The sequence below is a fragment of the Patiria miniata genome, unplaced genomic scaffold (assembly GCF_015706575.1).
Source record: "Patiria miniata isolate m_02_andy unplaced genomic scaffold, ASM1570657v1 HiC_scaffold_4, whole genome shotgun sequence".
Taxonomy (NCBI): domain Eukaryota; kingdom Metazoa; phylum Echinodermata; class Asteroidea; order Valvatida; family Asterinidae; genus Patiria; species Patiria miniata.
Window position 1 is genome coordinate 739,351 of NW_024037071.1, and position 22,041 is coordinate 761,391.

The 22,041-nt window shown below is 41.1% G+C and overlaps 2 protein-coding genes across 2 annotated transcripts; one reads left to right on the top strand and one right to left on the bottom strand.

The window, feature by feature from the left end:
* The first annotated feature begins 616 nt into the window (after positions 1-616).
* LOC119739636 (casein kinase I-like) lies at positions 617-16,015 on the top strand. The gene is made up of 7 exons (XM_038214639.1): positions 617-1,104; positions 5,930-6,036; positions 8,338-8,464; positions 9,703-9,801; positions 10,671-10,810; positions 11,604-11,757; positions 13,378-16,015. Exons 1-7 carry the CDS (start codon positions 976-978, stop codon positions 13,630-13,632), a joined length of 1,011 nt encoding a protein of 336 aa, XP_038070567.1. The 5' UTR covers positions 617-975; the 3' UTR covers positions 13,633-16,015.
* Positions 16,016-17,891: 1,876 nt separating this feature from the next.
* On the bottom strand, positions 17,892-21,753 carry LOC119739635. Its single transcript, XM_038214638.1, has 2 exons — positions 21,503-21,753; positions 17,892-20,502 (listed from the first exon to the last, which is right to left on the bottom strand). The coding sequence occupies exon 2, from the start codon at positions 20,465-20,467 to the stop codon at positions 19,406-19,408; it is 1,062 nt and encodes a 353-aa protein (XP_038070566.1). The 5' UTR covers positions 20,468-20,502; positions 21,503-21,753; the 3' UTR covers positions 17,892-19,405.
* Positions 21,754-22,041: the final 288 nt, after the last annotated feature.

Sequence of the window (22,041 nt, forward strand, 5' to 3'; positions counted from 1 at the left end):
AACGTACCTTTTTGTACGCATGTTTCACTCTCTTCATCTTTTTCTACCCCATGGTCCATTTTGCCTATGTACACATCTTTTTTGGACACCATTTTTTGGCATTCATGTCAGCTCAGTGTCCCTTTGGTCCCGAAGTGTGATGTCATGTTGACATCATACATCGTGTGTCATCGTGTCATGTGACGTCACTACAATGACCATTAGCCGATTGGGTTGAAACTTTGCATGTACTTAGACAGGGATGTTAGTTGACATGATGACATTATGATGACGTTTGTGCAAGCAGAATTGTGTCTCAGTTGTGGGTGCGGTTTACTATACACTTGACCACTAAATTTCATAATAATAATGATGACATTTTCGCTGTGCTAATTAAAATAGAAGGTTTTCAATCTCAGACTAACGCAAATTTGTCTTTTATCTGAATCTTTAGGTTTGAACAAACGAGCGACTAGCAAAAGTTTATGTCGGACTTGTCGGTTCACTGGTAACAAGCTGGTAACCAGTCGAAACCAGCTGTGTACGTGACTACGTGTTAATGTGCATAAATGCAACGATAGTCGATACTCATGATATCGATACTTTTCCGCCAAGTCATTGCCTGATTCTACTTGTAGTCGCTGTGGTTATAAAAATGGTCATGTTCCGATGTTTATCTATTTTTTTCACATCGACAAATCTGTATCATTTAAAAATTAAAACTCATTGGAAAACAGTGATAAATGCCTCATAAATTGTCGGCGATTTCAAGTTGGAATACATTCGATTCTTGCGTTCGAAAATATCGATTCAAAATTAGTATCGATAGTCGCCAACACAACAATCATGGATACTCATCACTCGGGTGTGTAAACAACGTTTCCCGCATCGCTATTTTTGATTTTTAGAAGACGTACATGTATGTTTATTAGCTGATTCACCAACAAATAACACAAATGTTCACCACGTGACGAACTAGCCACTTGAAGAGACAACATGGCCGCCTCGTCGGGATCCACGACAAAATCTGAGTTTATAGTGGGCGGGAAATACAAGCTGGTGAGGAAAATTGGCAGCGGGTCGTTCGGCGATATTTATTTAGGAATCAACATCGGCAATGGCGATGTGAGTATGGATCCGGGAAAGAAAGGGATTTTTAATTACTTGTGCGGCATTGTTTTCCTTGATAACGTTTTTACTTTTTTTTGTTTTTTAGTTTTTTACTGTTAGTCTTTCCTTCTTTTACAAATTACAAATGAATTACATAATTCATGATCCATTAAACATTATTAGTTATACAGCTGTACATACAGTCGACTCTCGTTAACGTATAACAAGGTCGATGGGACTAGCCAACTTACCTCTTTATAACAGGAATGTTGTTATAAAAGGACAACAAAGAAACACAAAGAGAACCTGAGTTTTTGGGACCTCAGAATTTGCTCTTTTTACATGTTATAAGCAGAACCTCTTTATTAGCTCTACTGAGTGGAGCGCTGAATTACGGGTACCCCTCCATACTAGCGCTCCACCGATTCACCATACTTTGGTAGCACCATCACAGTAGCATAGTCAAAAACCCACGCGAGGACAAAAAGACCCCAAAAACCGGTAAAGAGATTACAAATGAGAGAGACATTTATCCTGGATTGAAGATACATTCTTGACATCCCATGAGACCCCTTATATTGTTCCCAAACAGCGAACATTTTGGAAAAAAACAGGAAAATAGTCTGAAAACTTACAGTTCAATGTGTTTGCATGGAGGTTCAGTTCTTGAATTAGCTTGTCACTGAGGGCGTCTGACGTGACGTCACCGTCGTTGCTCGATCGATCGTGAAGAAAAACAAGTCGCGCTTTATCAACGACTGTTTCGTGTAATAATACGTGCTCCGATCCGCGCCGCGCCGTACGACAGTATGGGCTTTGAACACACCCAAGGAGCACGTATTATTACACAAAACAGTCGCAGATAAAGTGCGACTTGTTTTTCTTCGCGATCGAGCAACGACGGTGACGTCACGTCAGACGCCCTCAGCGACAAGCTAATTCAAGAACTGAACCTCCATGCAAACACATTGAACTGTAAGTTTTCAGACTATTTTCCTGTTTTTTTCCAAAATGTTCGCTGTTTGGGAACAATATAAGGGGTCTCATGGGATGTCAAGAATGTATAGATCAATCCAGGATAACTGTCTCTCTCATTTGTAATCTCTTTACCGTTTTTTTTGGGTCTTTTTGTCCTCGCGTGGGTTTTTGACTATGCTACTGTGAATGTGATGGTGCTACCAAAGTATGGTGAATCAGTGGAGCGCTAGTATGGAGGGGTACCCGTAATTCAGCGCTCCACTCAGTAGAGCTACCTCTTTATAAAAGTGCTCTTTTAGTTTTATCATGTTTATATGAGAGTCGACTGTACATGTTATATTCCTTCACACTTTTTGTTTTTCCATTGCCCCAATACTGCGGTGTGGTCGCGGTATTGCTGTGCTGTACGTACCTCTGGCCACACGTCAGGTTCTTCACACAATATTCATAAATACCTTAGACAGTTTAGCCATTCCTATTGGTCGAGAGCCCGTCACGTGGCCGGTCTTAAACGGATGATAAAGACATGGCTAGCTGGTCTTAAACACTTTTCCAGTGTCACAATAAAATGTGGACTCCTAAAAATCCAGTGCCTCTTATCGTTTCATTGGTTGAACGTTCACAATCCCCACGTAGGCATGCGCAACACTACCAGGGAGTCACAATTTTATAGTTCTAAATTCAAAACGCAACGCGCCAGGTGCGTTCTGCGCGACAACGCGCAGAACATGATACGCGCGCGTCAATCTCCATAAAAGGGTTGTTTACATCTTACTCGCCAGCTGAACACTCCATTAGTTTGCAAGAGGGTATTTCAAAAAGCATAAAGTGAATTTGTTGAACAAAATCGGGATGTTTTGAACGAAGTATATGATTTTTTCTTACCGAAAAGGTATTTATGAATGGGAATAAATATGTGCTCCGTCGGTATTTATCACTCTGTTTAAGACCACTTAGAGTCTGGGTGATGATAATTACCCTCGCCTCCGGCTCGGGTAATTATCAGCACCCAGACTCTAAGTGGTATTAAACAGAGTGATAAAAACCTCCGAAGCACACATTTATTCCCTTAGTACTAGCCTACTGAGGAGTTTGTCAAAAAATACGCAATTTTTCTTACATGATATGGTCATGGTGATGGTTGGTTCTTGTATAGTCCGAGTAACTACATGTAGGACTCTACGGATCGCTTTTTTAACATTTGGACATGGTCGGGCGATCCTAGTTCTTGTACATGTACAGTCTCTCAACTGATAGTATAATAATATGGCGTGCAGTCATACTAGTCCGAGTAACAAGGACTCTATGAATCGCCTATTCTAACATTTGGAGATGGTCGGCGATAGTAGGGTCGTAGGATTGAAGTACATGGCGGTATCAATCATTGGTCACCTGGATTGGTCACCATGGCGACCAATCAAAGTGCCCTGTGATTGTTCTGTCTGATGCCAGTAAATTTTTCCTGAATTCAAAATGGCAGCCCCAGCCTCCAACAAGGCGTTTGTGACATTGACAAGGATGTTTCCTGAATTGAAGGTGACATTTCTCTTTTCTTCCCGAAGGAACCTAACCACCACCATTTGCTCTGAAGCCTACAGGGGCGCATCAGGCACTTTGTCTTTGAGGACTGTTTTGGGGGTGAAATCTGAAGATTTTGATTGGGGGTATGAGTGAAAATGGTCAAAATAGGTTATTGGTATCGCTATGTACTCGAAGATCCTAGGACCCTACTATCGCCTGACCATCTCCAAATGTTAAAAAAGGCGATTCGTAGTTACTCGGACTACAGCCATACACTGTATGGGCGAATCAAATGTACAAGAAAAGGCTGTGGCATTGCAACTCGCGCGCCTGAGCGACAAGATCGATTTGCATAACACGACGCCACAGCTTTGGGGTCACGCTTCTTACATTCAAAATGGCTGCCATCAACAGACGATTTTCGTGTGCATATGGGCTCCACAAAGATGCCTAAATTTCTCAAAAAATTGGATATTAGGACACCTAAGCATCCCAGAGGAGAACAGCTGAGACATCATAGAATACAACCATATAAGAAACATGCGTATTTTTTTGATAAACTCCTCAGTAGTGGGGAGAACCTGGCGTGTGGCCAGAGATACAGCACAGCAATACCACGGCCAAACTAGTGGGGCTACATTTATAAACAACAAATCCTAACGAAAACATGTACATGTACAACCAGTATCCAGACAACTTGACCGTTTGCCAAGTCAACTCGAACCAACTTGACTGTTGACTGTCGAGACAACTCATCTGTTGTGACAACTTTACAGTCTTTGAACAGATTGAACAGGTCGAGTTAAACGTGGACAAAACACGGCCGTCAGAAGCATCAACATCTGGGACTGGGTAGAGTGATTGTTACCTTTGATTCCTCAGGATCTAACGTTTTCTAAGGGTCTAGAGATCGGGGCGTAGTGACTGTCATTGACAGTTCTTCAGCATTCCAGACTCGAGAAGTTCTTGAGTCTGCAGTGCCAAATGGTAATAAAAAAATAGAATCATCCTGACCATTGAGTTTCAAGAACAAAGGTCTGGGAGCTATTGATGTAATGTAAAAAATTCCTGGATGTCCGCACCCACTTGTGTTGTTATAATATAAGGTAGCTCATACTCCAAATTTCTTTTTTCTTTCTATTTTTTTAAGACAAAGTTTTTCTCCATCTTTAATGGCCTTATAATTTAATTTTGGGTTTTTTTCAGAGTAAACATGGTAAAGTCATTCAAGAGTAGGTGTACGGTACATGTGTTCCGGTACATGTATGTGCAAAGAATGTGATTTTGATTAAGTTCAAGGCTACCCTTTACATACATGCTGCTGTTGCTGCATAGCCCAAGGTTTATTTTGCTTTCAGTTTCAAATGTTCATGATACTGTAACCTACCACATGTTAATTTAGTTACGGACATCGCACATGAATTGCATTTTGCATGTACGTGGTAACTTGTATACACACATGTACATCTACATAAATGTACTCAATCACATTCAGTTATATTGTGAAAATTACTGATCTGAGGAGAAAAATATTAAATATATTAAAAAGTACCAAAGGAGCAACTTTTATTTACCAAAAGTTTCACACAAACAATTGTCATTAAACAGTGCAATTATTTTTGTTTTAAAGATAATATTATAAAACGTTTGCTTTTGCTGTAATTTTCAGAAATGGTTGTATTTGGTGGTTAGCATTGTATATAGCAAATATTGTTACACTGACATGTTTAAAGTTTTGTCTTAATTGGATGCTGGAAAAACCAAGAAAAAAAATGTTGTTATTGTAGTCTGTTGTTGTTGTTGTGTGTACATAGATTATGTGTTAATTTAAAGGGAATATACATCATTTGCTTTTGCTGTAATTTTCAGAAATGGATGGAATTGGGGGGTTGGAAATATATAGCAAATATAGTTACACTGACTTTTTTGAGGTTTTGGGTTCGAAAATGCTATAAAAACCAAGAAAAACAATCATTTTCCTGTAGTCTGGTTCCCTGACTCCATTTAAGAAGAAACAGAGCAGTTTACATACATTGGGGAATTGTAAGGTCAGGGAACCAGTCTAGCTGGCTTGTACCCGTTCATAGGTGTGTAAAAAGCCAGTTTTTTCCAACGCTGGTCGGTCGATCAGCGTTGGAAATTGATACAAAAAAAACACTTTTCTTGAAAATGACAGTATACCAGGTGCCATGATTTTACAGGATGCTTTACATTGTCCTTCACTAACAGTCCATGCAGCAAGGTATTTCAAAATGATTTGGTAGTTTTATTTTTTGATGTTTGCAAATGTTGTATTTTCCCTTTAATTCAAAGTTCCTTCGTTCTATCTTGCTGTCTATAGGAGGTTGCTGTCAAGTTAGAATCACACAAAGCAAGGCATCCACAGCTTCTATATGAAAGCAAACTCTACAAAATACTGCAGGGAGGAATTGGAATTCCAAAAATCAGGCAAGTAGATATCTGCTTTTTATGGGGGGGGGGGGTTTTGCCTTTTTTTTGTGTAGGTGTTTCCCCCCCCCCCCATTGTGTACATAACAGTGGGAGAACTATATGTCAACATCCTGTGCATGAACAAACAAAACAAAATAAATTGTACCCACTAGTACAAATTGTCCAGACCCTGACAAATGACAAACGGAAGTTTTAGTGAATTTTGAGCTTTCAAAAAATTTAACCAAGCAAATCCTTTTGTGTGTGGGGAAAAAATATGAACAGCAATTGGAAAATTCCCACTGTTAGACAATGAATACACCGCCTGCATTGATTTCAGGATACTAGAATTCTAGAAATCCACTTCGCACCTTTTTTCTGTGGTGTGCATTCATCAAAGCATTTCCCAACCCATTACCCAACAGTCATGATAGTACAAAGCGTTTAAGTATATCGCTTTATGTTCAATGAATCATGCACTGTATTGGCCTTTGCTGACTACGTGGAAGTACGTGTACAGTACATACATGTAGACAAAAGAGGGTGGAGTGCCCACAGACTTTGTTTGACTCACAAAAGTAGCTGTGCGCTCTAGTGATTTTGTATACTTGTGAAACATGTGGAGTGATTAAAGAATGGAGCTTTTATGTACATTTGTACATGTGACATTAATTTTGAACATGTTGGAGGTCATGTAGGCGTACACTTACTTGTTCAACTCAAGTACAGGTTTACGTGTAACATGTGCATGTATCAACTGTACTTCTACACATGTATACGTACACATTGACAAGTGTAAATACACATGTACATGTACATGTATTTGAACATGTACATTTTGTACACTACTGTACACTAGCTAAAATTGAGATTTTGGAAAGTACACGTTTTGTTTTGTATCTTTTTTGTTTTATATTTGGGGGGGGGGGTTGATGGGGAAGGGGTTAGTTTGTTTTCAGCAGGACAACTTTTGGGGGGAATGTTCACTTTGTTAATGTGACTTCAATGTTTATTCACTCCCATTTTTTTAAGGGGGGGGGGGCACTACTATCATTCCTGTTTGTGAACATAATTATGACTTGTTTAGAGATCACAATGTACTTGTTGTATACATGTGTGATTATGTACATGTTCATGAACATTGTTATTTATTGTACAGAAAATGGTGGCAATTTCGTATTAACCCTAACTCCCTAGCGTCTTTTACTAGGAACTGGACCAAATCCATCGAAATCCATCAATCACTGTGCGTCCAATACTAAACTGTACATGACATAATGGAATCCACCACTGACGCACTGGTTGACATTCATAGACTTGTTACACATGGCTTTTATCCCAATAGCAGTACAGGAAGCTAGACAAAATCAATCGGATACCCCTAGCACTGCTTCAGGCCATTAGGCCCAAGTCCATCATACTCCATCAATATTTAGTCACGCCAGGCCTTCTGGACCAAGTCCCCCAAAATCCACCAAAATGGGGGGATGGATTTTGATGGAGTTGGGGTGGTTAGGGTTAAGGAACGTTGTACATGTACATACCGGGTACGTGTAAATGTACATGTACATGTACGTTTACAGTTTGAACATGTACAGGTACGGTACATAATTTGTTCACTGTAGAACATGTAGAAAGTGAAGGTGTGTTACATGTACATACATGTACATACGTGTAGGCATTTCCGTGGCTGGATCAGTACATGTACATATGGCTAATAATAAGGATTTCCTCAATCGTCACATACTGGTACATGTATGTCACATGGGTTGTTATCGTTGTTGCGTCACTGTAGATGATTAATACTCTAAAATGTGTACCTTTGGTTTTAACTTATGGACATCTTCACGCAAAAACTTGAGTCTATGTTGAGCTGATTTGTTATGTTGAAGAAAATTTACCTTTTTCTAGAGTGCTGTAATTTTGTACATGTTCTGTCATGACTGTGCATGTATATCTTTTTTTTAATAAAAAAAAGAAAGAATACATGTAGCTCTAGACGCAGATGACATTGGGAAAATGTTTGACACAAAAAAAATGCATTCAATGTGGCATTTCCATTATTATTGGAAGACCAAACGTCATGGCTCAGCTAAGCGTTAGCAAAAGAGAATATTACATGCTTCATGTACCGTACAATTATCATATGTTGTAGGACAGCAAGGAATGATGGTTTATGCCGGCGCTGTTAGCACAGATTGGTGATCGCAAGCGTGACATTCTGTGACTAGCCGAGCTGTGAAATTGTGCCCTGCGCTTCTTCTTTTTATGTCGTAATCTCTACTAATTTTCTTCTGCCTGTATTGTTGATATTTTCAGTTGGTATGGCAACGAGAAGGATTACAACGTCCTGGTCATGGATTTACTGGGACCGAGTCTGGAGGACCTGTTCAATTTCTGCAGCCGCAAGTTTACGATGAAGACGGTCTTAATGTTAGCCGACCAGGTGAGCGGTTTGTTCATGTTGTTCTGTTCCTGGAGCCCATTTCAAGTCGTTACGGACTCCGTGCAAGAACAAGAGAGGGCGCTTTCTGACCACTTTCGGGAGCCTAGTGGACAGGACGCACTGCGTTTGCACACACAGCCTCACACGCGTGTTTACATTACATACCCTATGTGGACATTCCTTTGTTTTCGCACAATTAAAGGAAAACCGGAGGAAACTTTTTTTTTACTCACACTGTGAAAACTCTCAGATATTTTATCCTGATTTCCTTGAGTGTTCCTCTGCATTTTGCGACAGATGACCCTAACCCATAAATGCCTCTAAACCTGTTTTCCAGAGAGGGTGAAACCTTATGTGGACCTGGCTTGGTCCACATAGCGTTCACACAACCTGCGTTATGTGGACCTGTTTTGTTGTCAGGTCCACATAAAGATGGTAAGGTTGGTACACACATGCTCATGGGGAAGACCTTTGTTACCCTTCTTTTGTTTTCCTTTGTTCCTATTGAAATCTCAAACTCCATAGCGTTTCCCTTGGGGTAGATTGTTTTCGCTGTGGGGAAGATAAGCCCTTTTCACACTAGAGCCTCTCAACCCGGGTTCAACTCAACCCTGAGCGAACCCAGTGCCGCCTTGGGTTGAGTTTTCGATTTTTCAACCCCGCGTTCAACCCCGCATCGTTTCACACTTGTTTCATGAAAATCAAGCTTATCATGCTCAGTTACTACTGTTTCGAACTCTGGCAAGAATTTCAACCCACGTTGAAAATCTCAACCCTGGTCTAGAGTAGGGTTGAGTTCAACCCTGGGCGAAATCAATCTCGGGGTTGACGCAGGGTTGAAATTCTTCAAGTGTGAAACGATGCATGTTTTCAACCCTGCGTCAACCCTGTGTCAACCCCGCGATTTGTCTAGTGTGAAAAGGGCTAATGAGCCTATTGTTCCATTGTGTTTTCTACCCCACAAGGAACCCTGTACATGTTCGTACTGGTTGGTGTGTGTATCTAGCGCAAAACTAATGTGCGCAAGACTTATTTTATTCTAAATGTGCACAAAGTCTTTGCGTGAGCGTCAGGCGTCGTCAGCAGTGCGTTCGAATCTCTCTCCCAGTTGTCTTCCCTAACTCTCCCTTGTTTTAACAGTTGATGGGGGTACTTGTTGTGTTGCATCCGGTACATGTGTAAAGTTGTTCTCCTTTATTATACTTGTGTTCTTTTGGGCATGCTTTGCTTTTATTCAGATGATCAGTCGTATTGAGTTTGTCCACGGCAAGAACTTCATCCACAGGGACATCAAACCAGATAACTTCCTGATGGGCATCGGCAAACACTGCAATCAGGTGTGATTGACATAATACCAATCTTGGCCATTGTGTAGTTACGGGCCCAGCTTTAAAGCTAAAGTCCATCATTTGCAGCTATCCAAAAAGTAACCGACGTAATAAGAATTGAAAAACATACTCGGTTGAAAGATAGTAAGGGGACTAAACTCCCTGTGAAATTATTCTTTCTAGCATGCTGTCAGTTTGAAGAAATCAACAAAACAAGGCCTTTCAAACGATGCATCTAAAGACGCATCGTTGGAAATTTTCGTTAGTAGTTCGGTTTTTATTCGGCAAAGCACGCGCAAGCGTTGACACGACGCACACGCGCGCGGTTGCTTTAATTCGTCGGATCAGTGTGCGACATCAGGTAACTGCAACCGGCTCAGTGAGAGCGTGTCTCGGACTCTGAATTCAGGCCCAATTCAAAACATGATTTAGCAACTCTTGATTTGAAATCGAGATCCTAGAATGTTGTTTTTCTCGAAATAAACAGCTGAAGCTGAGCTGAAACTTCATCAGATTAGTTGTTCAGCTCCCTTCTTTAGATTTTGAGCATGTTTGTTGCTTCAAACGAACAAAATGCTCAAATTACAAATGATGGACTGTACCTTTAATTTTAGTCAAGTTAGAGTCAAGAGTGGTTTTTTTAATCACTCCAAAAATGACTTCTGCATCCTAAAGCAGATTTTTCTTAATTAAAATAACGCACTGACTAAAAAAAAAAAAACCAAACCCTGCCCTCAATCCACGACGCTCCCATCGGTTTTAAATGTTGAGGACAAGTTTGGTAATCCCAATATTATTATTATTACCATTTATTGGCGCTTTGTGTCATAAATTGTCTAAACTGTCAATTTGGTTGTTGTTTTTTTGTATCATCATAGCTCTTCATCATTGACTTTGGACTGGCCAAGAAGTACCGTGACAGCCGGTCCAAGTCACACATCCCATACAGGGAAGACAAAAACCTGACTGGGACAGCGAGATATGCCAGCATCAATGCGCATCTGGGGATTGAACAGAGGTGAGGAAATATCTTCCTTGTCACCTTCAAAAATGAAACTACGGTGAATAAATTTAGAAGCCATTTTTGAGGTAAAACCTAGCCTGTGCTCAGGTACATGTAGTATGCACGCACTCCGGGCTCCATCAACCAATAGGGTTACCAAAATGCGCGCATACCTCGTCTTTAAGAATGCACGTGGCATACATGCAGACGTGGTTCTACCTCAAAAATGGTTTCTCATTTTGTTCGCCACATTAGTCTATAACGACACATGAAGTGTATGTTAAACTCGATTTACAATTCAAAATACGTGTATCTTATAATGGATTGATGTATCTTGTATGGATTGATTTCACAGGATGCTTGAGACTGTTATTCTCTTACAGTCAAGTAAAGCATTTCATAATAATTTGGTAGTTTTGTTGTATACCTTTATTAAGTTTCATAGCCATGGAGTTAAGAGAGCAGTTGAGGAGCAGCTGTTAACTCCACCAAAAGCCTTCCACCCAAAAAAAAAAGCAATGACAAAACGGAGGGGTGGATAGCTCAGTTAGTAGAGCACCGGTGCAGTATTCCAGAAGTCGCAAGTTCAAACCCCACACAAGCATGTCCAGTCAATATCTCTGTTCAGCTTTCAAATTATTATATAATGCACTTAGTCAGTTGCCCTTGTGGTTTATTTGATTATTCAGGGGAAAAAAACATGAAATTGAGAACCATATAGAAACGTAGGCATTTGTGAGTGATTGTCTTGCTCCTCATGACATTGATTATCTGTGAAATAAACTCTTTCCTTTGCTGATGTGTTCAGTCGGCGCGATGACATGGAGTCCCTTGGCTACGTACTGATGTACTTCAACAGAACCACTCTACCCTGGCAAGGTCTGAAAGCTGCCACCAAGAAACAGAAGTATGAGAAGATCAGTGAGAAGAAGATGTCCACACCGGTAGAGGTGCTGTGTAAAGTGAGTTTTACCTGAAAACGTCTGACAGTTCTTGTCTTGTCAAGGCCAGAAAACGTGAAAGATGCCTGCTATTACAGCGTGTGTCAATAAAAACGCAGGATTAGAAACAAAAATATTAAGAATATAAACCACCCCTATTCATCATAATGTTAACCCTCTTTTCAAAGTACCTTTCCTTCTCTTCACTATGCTTTTTATCCCATCTCATTTGGACAATCCTGTCCAGAGATAGAGTACATTGAAGAAGGGTTATAAATTCCAAGCTGGTCTGATTTGTGAAATCACACATACCTAATGAAAGGTTTGAATTCAGTACAGGTGAAAGTATTTGTGGATCACAAAGAAGGACATGTGTGGCAGGATTAGGCTTACATAATCCTTTAGTCCACAATCAATGTTATTAGTCAATAATTCATGATGCTTTGAAACAATGATAGTCCAGTTATTAAATTTAAGTGATACTTATCATCAGTTGTTTCAAAGAAAGTTTTGTTCTGGTTTAATTGTCTTCAATGCATACCTGCATTGTACATAACTGGTCGTTGTGTTAAGGTCATTGAATCAGACCAACCCGCTTCAGAAGGGCTTCACAAAACTTGTCATAACTTTTGAACCAAAAGTCCAAATTCCACCAAACAAAAATCTTGTCAAAAATGAAATTATGGACAATCAAATCCTTATCAAATTAGGCACACCAGTAGCATAATTTTCTCAGAAAAAAAATTGCTTTGAATCCTGCGTTTTTATTGACACACGCTGTAGTAGCTTGAAACATTGCTGAACTGCAGACATGTATAAGAGTCATTTGTGCAATGAATATACTTAAAGAGCACATGCGATGTAATTTTTTTTAATGCAATCCTTGGAAATACACCTTTGTGTCCCATTAAACCCAATATTCAGTTTTCATTTTGCCATTTTCAAGGGTATTTGGGTGCCCTTTTTGGTGTTTATGCCAATGCAAATTTCCATCTTTTTGAGCAAAAGTGTGATGTCATTTCAGGCAGAAACTTCAATGTTACAGCTATTTCAGCACCAAAATTGCCAGAACTTTTGATATTTTGCTGGCGTAAATTTCCTTTTCTTTTGTGATTCGTTGTTGTGTCAAAACATGACAGTAAGCCAATGAGCAAACTTCTCTCACAAATATTTTCAATAAGCAAGTTTTTTAGTTCACAATTTGAACAGAAGACCAAAAAGTGAAGTGTCTTCCTGAAATGACATCACAGCAACAGGGCCCTCAGTTTTCCAGAAAAGCATGGAAAATTTTAAATGTTTAAAGAAGTGCACTTTTCCATAAAATTAACCAAAAAGGGATGTCAAATATGTTTCATGCATTTAAGAGGAGTAGAAAGTTGCACAAATATGTTTCTAAGAAATATTCACTTCATGGACCCTTTAATGTCACTTATCACAAATGCGTTATAATTTTCAACCAACTCTGAAGATGATCACAGCTTTTTGTGGGGGGGGGAGTTTGAAAGTGTACAGGCTTTATGACAATCAGGATTAGTCAGTTAAATTTTTTTTTAAAGTTTGTTACACTCACACCGTAACTTAATTCTCCTGAAACGATTTTGTAAGTTGAGTCGTATGTTTATTACCCAATCTCCATGGTAGGGCTTCCCTGCTGAGTTTTCCATGTACCTCAACTATGCACGGGGTCTGCGCTTTGACGAGGCCGTCGACTACATGTACCTGCGCCAGCTGTTCCGCATCCTGTTCCGCACCCTCAACCACCAGTACGATTACATCTTCGACTGGACCCTGCTCAAGCAGAAGGTGGCCCTGCCCCCGAGCCACCCCAGCACGGCCAACCACATGACGGCTCAGGGCACGCGCCAGTCCGAGAGTAGAAACATGAGCCGGCGCTGATCAGCTCCTTTCGCTGAATAATGGATTTGGTGGTCTCCCGGAACACATCTGAGGTGGTGCTCTGAAATGATGCTGAGGCGTACTGTCTAACTGTACTCCAAGGTGTGGTGATTTAACAGATGCGTTCTGATTTGCAAACAAAAGACAGAGACTTCAAATGCATGCACATTTTGTAATGTGCGCGGGATGCCACTGAAAGGAGTTTGATTTTCAATCTACTGATCACCACCTTGTGATTTTAAACAGAAACAAATGAGAGTGTTGTAAACAGCATCTGAAATAAACAGTCAGTTGTCTTAAGTTGTACAAAAACAAAATGAGCCCCACGTTCATGTTATGGTCCCAGAACCCAGCACGGGTCACGATGCACCATTGTCTATATATTCTTCATTTTGTGAATATTGTAAATTATTGCGTAATGCACATAAGCTGTCTGATACGTCCGAATTTTCAAGCAATTTTTTTTTCAATGAGGCATTTTTTTATACCGCTTAAGCTTAACTTGACCAAATAACCCTAATTTAAGTCCGGGGTTTTCGTTTTCTTGGTCTTTGTAAATGAGATCTTTTTGACATCTAAAACAATTGGGTTTTGTGGTTTCAGTTGTGGAGAAGTACCATTTTCCACATTGTGTAGCAATCTTTGAATTGATATTATCTTTTTTTCATGAGCTTTGGATGCGTAGGTGTGTTTGGTTAACTTTTTTTGTTGCGGATAAAAAGACTGTGAGAATTTGAATATCAAAGCTTTTTTAGGGAGCTCTCAACTACTTAAATTACATGTTAAAGGTACGTAGGATAATGTGTTGCAAACCCGACCCGAAATGGACTTCGATTTAGATTGGGTTAGTTTTTCCATCATTTCAGTTGGGTCGGGTCGATTTCGGTTTAGCGTTTGTGATTTTTAGGTCGGGTCGGGTCGGTTTAAACCATCTTGTGAAAACCCGAAACAAACTGGAAAGAAAAACCTGAAACAGTTCGGAAATTCACATGGTGCAATATCTTACTACCTTGTCAACCAACCACACAATTGTGCATGTGGTTTGCGGCCTAGTCTATAATGTGTAGGCCCACCGGTATGTCACGTTAAGTGTGTTCGCTGTACCGTACGGTACGATTCTTTGCTGAGAGACGACGGTTTTCAAAACAATTCACGCAACGTGGGTAGACGCGCTGGGTGGACAACATCCGAGAATGGTCAGGGTGTGACACCACCGCACTGAAAGCAGCAGCACTGGAAAGACGGGCTGTGGTGGGAGCGGAGCCAGAGATTCCAGCTGTGTACAATTTGAGGAGGACACCAGTGGCAAATGCCTTTGTCTAATGAAGGAATGAATGAGTTCTGGCACAAAAAGTGACACAATGTTCGTGAAACAAAGGACACTTTGCCCAAGCCAGATATTCGTTTGTTTTTTCTGGTCGGTTCGGTTTTCCCCCTGATTTTTTGTCGGGTCGGGATTTTTGTTTTTCGTAACATGCTGAAAATCTTAAATAGGGTGCATAACAAATACATATAACATGTGCAAAGTGTCGCTCCGTGGTTTCCTACACATTTTGAGAAAAAAAAGTGAAAACATAGAAGCTGTTACTGCATTGGTATCACGCTTATGCGCATGCTGCACGCATTCTTAAAGACAAAGCCTGCGCAAATTTTGGGAACCTATCATCCCTTTGATCAAGGTTTTCTCATTAAATTGGTGGGCCCATTTCCGGGTAATTACTTATTTTCCTACGTGTCTTTAAACAGGTAATACATCTGCAATTGAATAAATGGTGATTGCTTGATTTCTTTTCTTTCTTTGCTTCTACATTTTGGGACTTTTTAAATTATTTTTTTTTTTTTTGTAAAAAAATTGAGGTGCTCAGATTTAGATTAGTTAACTTTGATTAGACATTAAGAAAAGAAGCCAATGAAGACTAGCACTCCTTTTGAATGCTTGCCTGAAATAAATGTTTATTAAATCGGGTATCCTTGAACAAAGGTCTGCACATAATGCCAAATAACGATACAGCATTACGGCACTTTGGAATACTTACTGTACTGCAAAAATTGAACCAGTGTAAAATGGAGTTTTGTGTACATTAAATATGCATGCACTGTTTCCACTTATCAGTGCAGTCATGTAAATACACATGTAATGGTGATGTTTTACGTCCCGGCCCCCAAAAAATGCAAAATCCAGTAACAATGGTCATGTACATATTTAATGCTGTTATTCTTTTTTTTGGCCTGCAATACTGTACCTGTATTTGATTACTTTTTACAAGTATGTTATATTTATTCTGTTCATACAACATGTAATTGAATGATTGTGTATTAATTAAAAATTTGTCCAAAACACCTGTGGATGAAGGTAATGGGCAATGTGAGAGTTTGAAGTGAAGACGATGCCGGTACTTTTGAACTTTTAGAGACTCTTTTTTTTTAGTTGGCTTTACGTTTTTTTCACCTATTAAAGTCAACTTATGCAATTCTGTTGTATTTTGTTTTAAGTACTGTGGTTCCAGTCCAGGGTTTCAGGGGTAAGGGGGGGGGGTAAGGGATCCTCATTTTCTAAATTGGGACCTCACTTTCTAAATGGGGCACACATTGGCTTTGGTCATAGTTTCAAACAATCCAAGGCTCTTTTTTGCCTTCTCCAAAATCTGAGGGGGGGGGGTATCCCCCATTCCCCCTCCCCGGCCCCCTTCTTACACCACTGTATTTTCCCGCTAATATTTTAATACAAAAATACTCACATCTGATCAAAATTTGACCACTCCACAGATTTTCAAACAATTCAAGAAGGTAGTGTCAACAAATAATGCAGGTTTAAGAATCTCCTTTTATATAGACCCGAAATAAATTATTTGTCTCTAAAGAAGGTCTTGTTTGAAAGACCGAAACGTCAGGCCCTCTTAATTTTATTGATTTTTACAGTCGACTCTCTTTTTTTTCCCCTTTGTATTTTAGTTTCCAACTCTGCTACCTTTATTTTAGTTAACTTTCAAAATCTGCTGCCTGCACTCTCTGTGGTGGTTATCTTTGGGCCGCAAAAAAATAGGAAAATCATGGAGGAAAAAAAATGCCTGCTAAACGACCCCATCCCCACCCCATGACAACTAATTGGAGCAAAAAGTGGGCATGCCTCTACTGAAACTTTGCAATCTCTTCTTATCACACATTAAGCCCACCGGTCATCCTTTGGGAAAGAGTTCTATACTGGGCCAGAGTTCTGTCATGGCCCATAGACTTTGTGTAGGTCTGTGTGGTGGCCCAGTATGGAACTCTTTTCATCCTTTAAGTTGCAATACTAATCGAGTGCTAATATATAGACTCAAACGGCATCTGTTTTATTTCTTCATCACAAGACTTTGGGATTAATCATATTGTTTATGACGTACAGTGCAGTGTACATCATGTACGAGAAATATGGTATAAACCGAATGCCCAAGTAGGCCTACTTGTAAAGTGTACTTTGAACTCGTGGCATTGAGCATTTATAATTTTCACTACGAATAAAAATGTTAATTGTACCTAAGTTTTCTGTGACTGAATCTATATCTGTCAGCACCCATGTGCGAATGCTGCCGCTTAACCACAGGCTGCCTCAAGCCTAGCCTTCCCAATATCGGGAGGGTGGTCTTCAATCAGACTGAACGGGTTGGCAGTGTAACGATGAAACCTACCCTTGTTCGCCCAGCCACGCCCCAGCCTCGCCCCAGCCACGCCGTGGCTACGTACATAGAAGCTTGAGGATGTACACCGAACCTCTACTGGGATGAAGGGCACAGCAGTCGGCACAATAACCCTACCCTGACAAGAGCATCTCAGCTCAAGACGTTGGAATCAAACACACCACAGCAAAATCTCCGAAGGGGAGCCCGTTCTGGTTGGATGAACCAACCTGGGAAAGTCTCTCCCGGCTGCGCATCAGGTCAGGAGATGCCAATTATCCCGAGACATTGTGACAGAATGGTTAACGTCAGACTGTGTAACAGCTCCTCGTCTGCTCATGCCTTCAATGATCACAAGTCGAAGCAGATGAATGCTGTGATATCGCAACCCAATATGCAATGCATTGGAAATCCACCATCTGTCTCTGACGGGTAAGATGGACACGACGAAGGATAGAAGGTACAGAGAGACGTAGTTGAGTTGCTGTATTTGAGATATATTTCAAGTTGTTTTACATTTCCTTTCTCACATGCAAACTATAAAGTTACGTAATAATGTATAATTATGTCGAAAAATAAGTTTTGCATTGTGCAAATTCCGTATGAATATTGTTCAAATTCATGCCTCGCATGAGCTAGCTAGTCGGAGTAATAATACGAGTCTTATATATTAATATTGCCAACATCCGGGTCATCCGCCAAACATTCCCAAGGACGTATTTATACATGGATAAGCATTATAGAAAGGATGAACCAAACTACGATTAAAAATTAAAAGAACAAAATTTAATTAAGAAACCCAAAAACCTTAACTTGCATAAAGACAATAGAGCTACTTTGGGGTTAAAATTAAAATAATTCTAGGACCCCGTACAAAGACTCAGAATTTACCAAGATAAAACAAAATGTATTCATTAAAAATGAAAGGAAAAATCGTTTTAAAACGTCTAATAAATTTGTAAAAAGTAAGAATAAATTACTCGCTCACCAAATCGCATGAAAAAAGCAAGGCATTTCAAAAAGGCACTGAAGGAACTTTTTAAAGGATTGAATGATATTAAAATTTTAAAACATAAGTCGAAAGCCGAAAAATGCAAGGCAAATCGAACAGCATACCTTGCGGTTGATGACCACTTTATGGCGAAAGCTATAGCTGGCTGGAGTTGGAATGGACTTGGAGTGGGGGTGTAGCATGTTTATTTCAGTAATTCCATAAGTCTGGAATGCCTTTGTTTATTGAAGGAAATCTGTCCAATCTTTGATTAGACCAAGAAAATATATACCCATGAGCATTGCTCTTTCGGGTAGGCTACTATAGCAAACGTGTTTGGCGCACGTAAAGGCAGTTTGGCGCACGTAAAGGCAGTACATAGACGGCGCTACATCTGCAATGATACTTTTTTTCCTGCCAGTCTCTAATTTGAAGGGGAAAAAGTGATCGTGTTTTAATTTGCACATTATGACACGGGGGAAACAACTTTTTCTTGATCACTTGCTGATGCTTTTGCGTCCAACGAGTACTAGATAAACTTGCTTTGGGTCAAGTTGCCGACAAGTTCCGACGTTTTCAATGCGGCTATCTAAAGCCATGCACCCTCCACAGGTCGACCTGCGATTTTGCTTGAGCCGCGACGGATCGGAACACAGTCGTACCCTAACCGGCGCCAAGACGATTCCGCGGCATAGGTGACTTGTTCGAAATGGCGGCGCGCGCATGTTGATGACGGAAGGTCTTTCAAACTGCGATCGAGATTTTTCTGTAAAGATTGTAAACATGAGTAGGGTTTTAATTTACTTTATTTATTAAGCGCCTCAGCGAGCTACACAAGATCTTTACTTTCGTTTGGCATTTATACTCGAAAATTCTTTGATTCCTGTTTTGTACAAACATGTTTTCTCCTCTCATAAGACAATCAATTAAATATATAACAATTAAAGACAGTTTTATACTGTTGTGTGGGTCACATGCAATGGGAAAGTAGTTGCAGAGGTTGCGGATCAAAGAGGGCCGCGCCGACGTTGACCATGCAAGCAATCGTGGAGTGACTGATATGATTCATGTTTCGTTCAGCATCAAAATCCAGACTTGTCCAAATGAATGTCCATGTCGACTTGGTTTATGGCTTGTAGAGGAGGAACACACTAACTGCGCATTTGCGAAGTCCGGTGCTCCAGTCCAGGTGGAATCGCTCCTGGATGTACCTCTTCAGTTGTAAGTGAGAGTCTTTCATTACCCAGGTGTTAGTGCTACCATGCCACTCGCCTAGGCTTATCAACCCAGCCGGCTGGACAATGTCCTGCAGAAATGTCTCATTCTGGCTCTTGCGCAACCTCCAGGAAGGCGCGGCCCTTCTCTTAAGATAAAGCTCATCCATGTTGTCGATGAACAATACAACTGCACCTCGCTTGAGCTGCATGAGAAGTTTAGACACCGCGCACTGCCGAATATCGCGGCCGTCTCTCATGAACGCGATGAACGCGGAGAATGCCTTGACCATAGTCACCAAGTCGGCTTCCCTGATCTCCTCTTCCATTGCAGCCGTCGGTAGATCATCCAGGAGGTCGCAGCTGATGTACCTACAATATATCTGGCTCTCCCTGAGAACGGAGTTGCTTGCTCGGATGTCCTGCCATGTGCCTGTCCAGGCATCGGCGAACTTGTCGAGCACGTACCCGATGACTCGCTCGCTGGCCGGTTTGTCGAGGTACGACCTAAGAGACCTGAGATACACAAGGACCCCGATGACATCCGTGCCTGGGCCTCCACCGATAGAGCAGACGTTCACGCCCCTCTCCAGCCACTGCGTGGCGATGCCGAACGGCAGCAGCATCCACAGCATTTGGTAAATCAGATGGCAGTGCTTCGTAAGGTACTGGTACACGTACGCCACATGAAATGCGGGATCTTCGAAGTCTGGCTGCGGAAGGTAATGGGCTTTTCCTACCGTCTTGTACATCACAGACATGTTTTGTAGCGCGTTGGCCACTTGTTTCTCTGCGGACTGAGGTTGGCCAAATTCATCATACCTCCCCGTTTTGATCTTCATTAGAAGGGCAGGGAGTGCCTCGATGACTATTCTGGGTACGAGGGGTGGTGCCATTGGATTGCGTGCAGCAACAACACGAGTCCTGTCAAAATTGGCCGGCACTGCGACAGATGAGGTGCGGTTTTGTGCCATGGTTTTGTACTGTCAGTCTAATGATGGAGGATGAGCTGTATTGGCAAATTATAAAATAGAATATAATCGTCAAAGATGTCAATAGACAGCGGATTTCTTGTGTAAACATAGGTCTATACACGGTTGTTGCAATCGAAGTACATCAGGGAATAATCCCAATGAAAACCTTTTTAACAAAAATATTATTGGTCATGGTGCATAGTTATTGTTTCATTGATTTACGAGTATGGATTTTTCCATTTCGGTCAATACATTCATCTCATAGAAGGAAACAAATTGTGTCATTTATTTATTCAGCTTTAATATAGCCAGACAACCGAACCTCACACGCACTTTGGCCATGAGACAGGTTCATCGATGAACTTAATAGTAGTCGGCAAACCATCCTTCTCAGAGGTTTAAGAGCTATACCTCAATCTAATTTAAAATCGACATCATTTCCGCCCCCATGGGATCACATCAGGGGCGGATCCAGGTTTGGCTCCTTAGACGGGAGTTTAGCTGTTGGGGGGGGGGGGTGAGCAGGCATGTGCTAGTTCTGTTAGTTCTTTTTTTGCGTCGGGGGGGGGTGTAGGCTGAGAGATCCGCCACTGCAGTCTTGTGCTAGTTTAAACCATGGAGGAAGGAACATGTATTTTTCATTCCCAATCATGAACGGCGCTCATACCCAAAGATCCTATAGCGCCGTAGGCACTACCCCCTTTAATCCCTGTCCTGCCCCCACTGCATGCAGACTTCGATGTGCCTACGGATCACCAGAGCATGCAGAGGTTCCGAGAATTCGCCATGACACTGTGAGCGGAGTGATTTTATGCATCATGCAATCTTTGGGGCATGATTCAGTGATCGTTCCCTGAATCGATCGCTGCTTATTATAGTATGCCTTGTCTGGGTTAATGTGTTATTTTGTTGAAAACCTTCTGATGCAGCACATGCCATAATTATTTTTTGGACGCTGAGGCGTCGACTGTTACTCGACTCCGGCGGACGTGCCAGCATGCATGCATGAAGGAGAATGTCATGCATAAAACTCACCAAATTTGCAGCAAACGCTTACCCTAAAAAAGGAAGTAAAGATTACGGTAGCAAAATGGCTGAAATAAATCCGTAGAGATTGCCACAGCACAGTGCGAATATCAATCGTAGAGAAACAGCTCCAGCTGGCTGGACAGGTTCAAGGTTCGCGTGAGTTTCTCATCGTGCGATGATTCCTCAGAACGGGGAATTCCCCTCATCGACGCTGTGACGTCCATTTTTAACAGACGAGAACGGACTGACGGACAATCGCCTTTAGTATTGATACCTCCCCTTCCTATCCTCCTCCTTAGTTAGAGGGGTTTTATCCCAAAGATGGCATGTATCATGTGTAGGCCTTCCCCAAAACAATAGTAGTACCGGGCAGTATTAGGTCATAGGCGGTCTGGGCCCGCCCCTCCCGGCCGCCGTCGTCCTGTACTTAATGAATTATTTCTAGAGCGAATATTTATAGAGGGCGCTATTAAACGTAATAGTGTGCTAATGATGTGCAATATCGCAAGCAGATATACAATGTACATACATGTACATGTACAAAG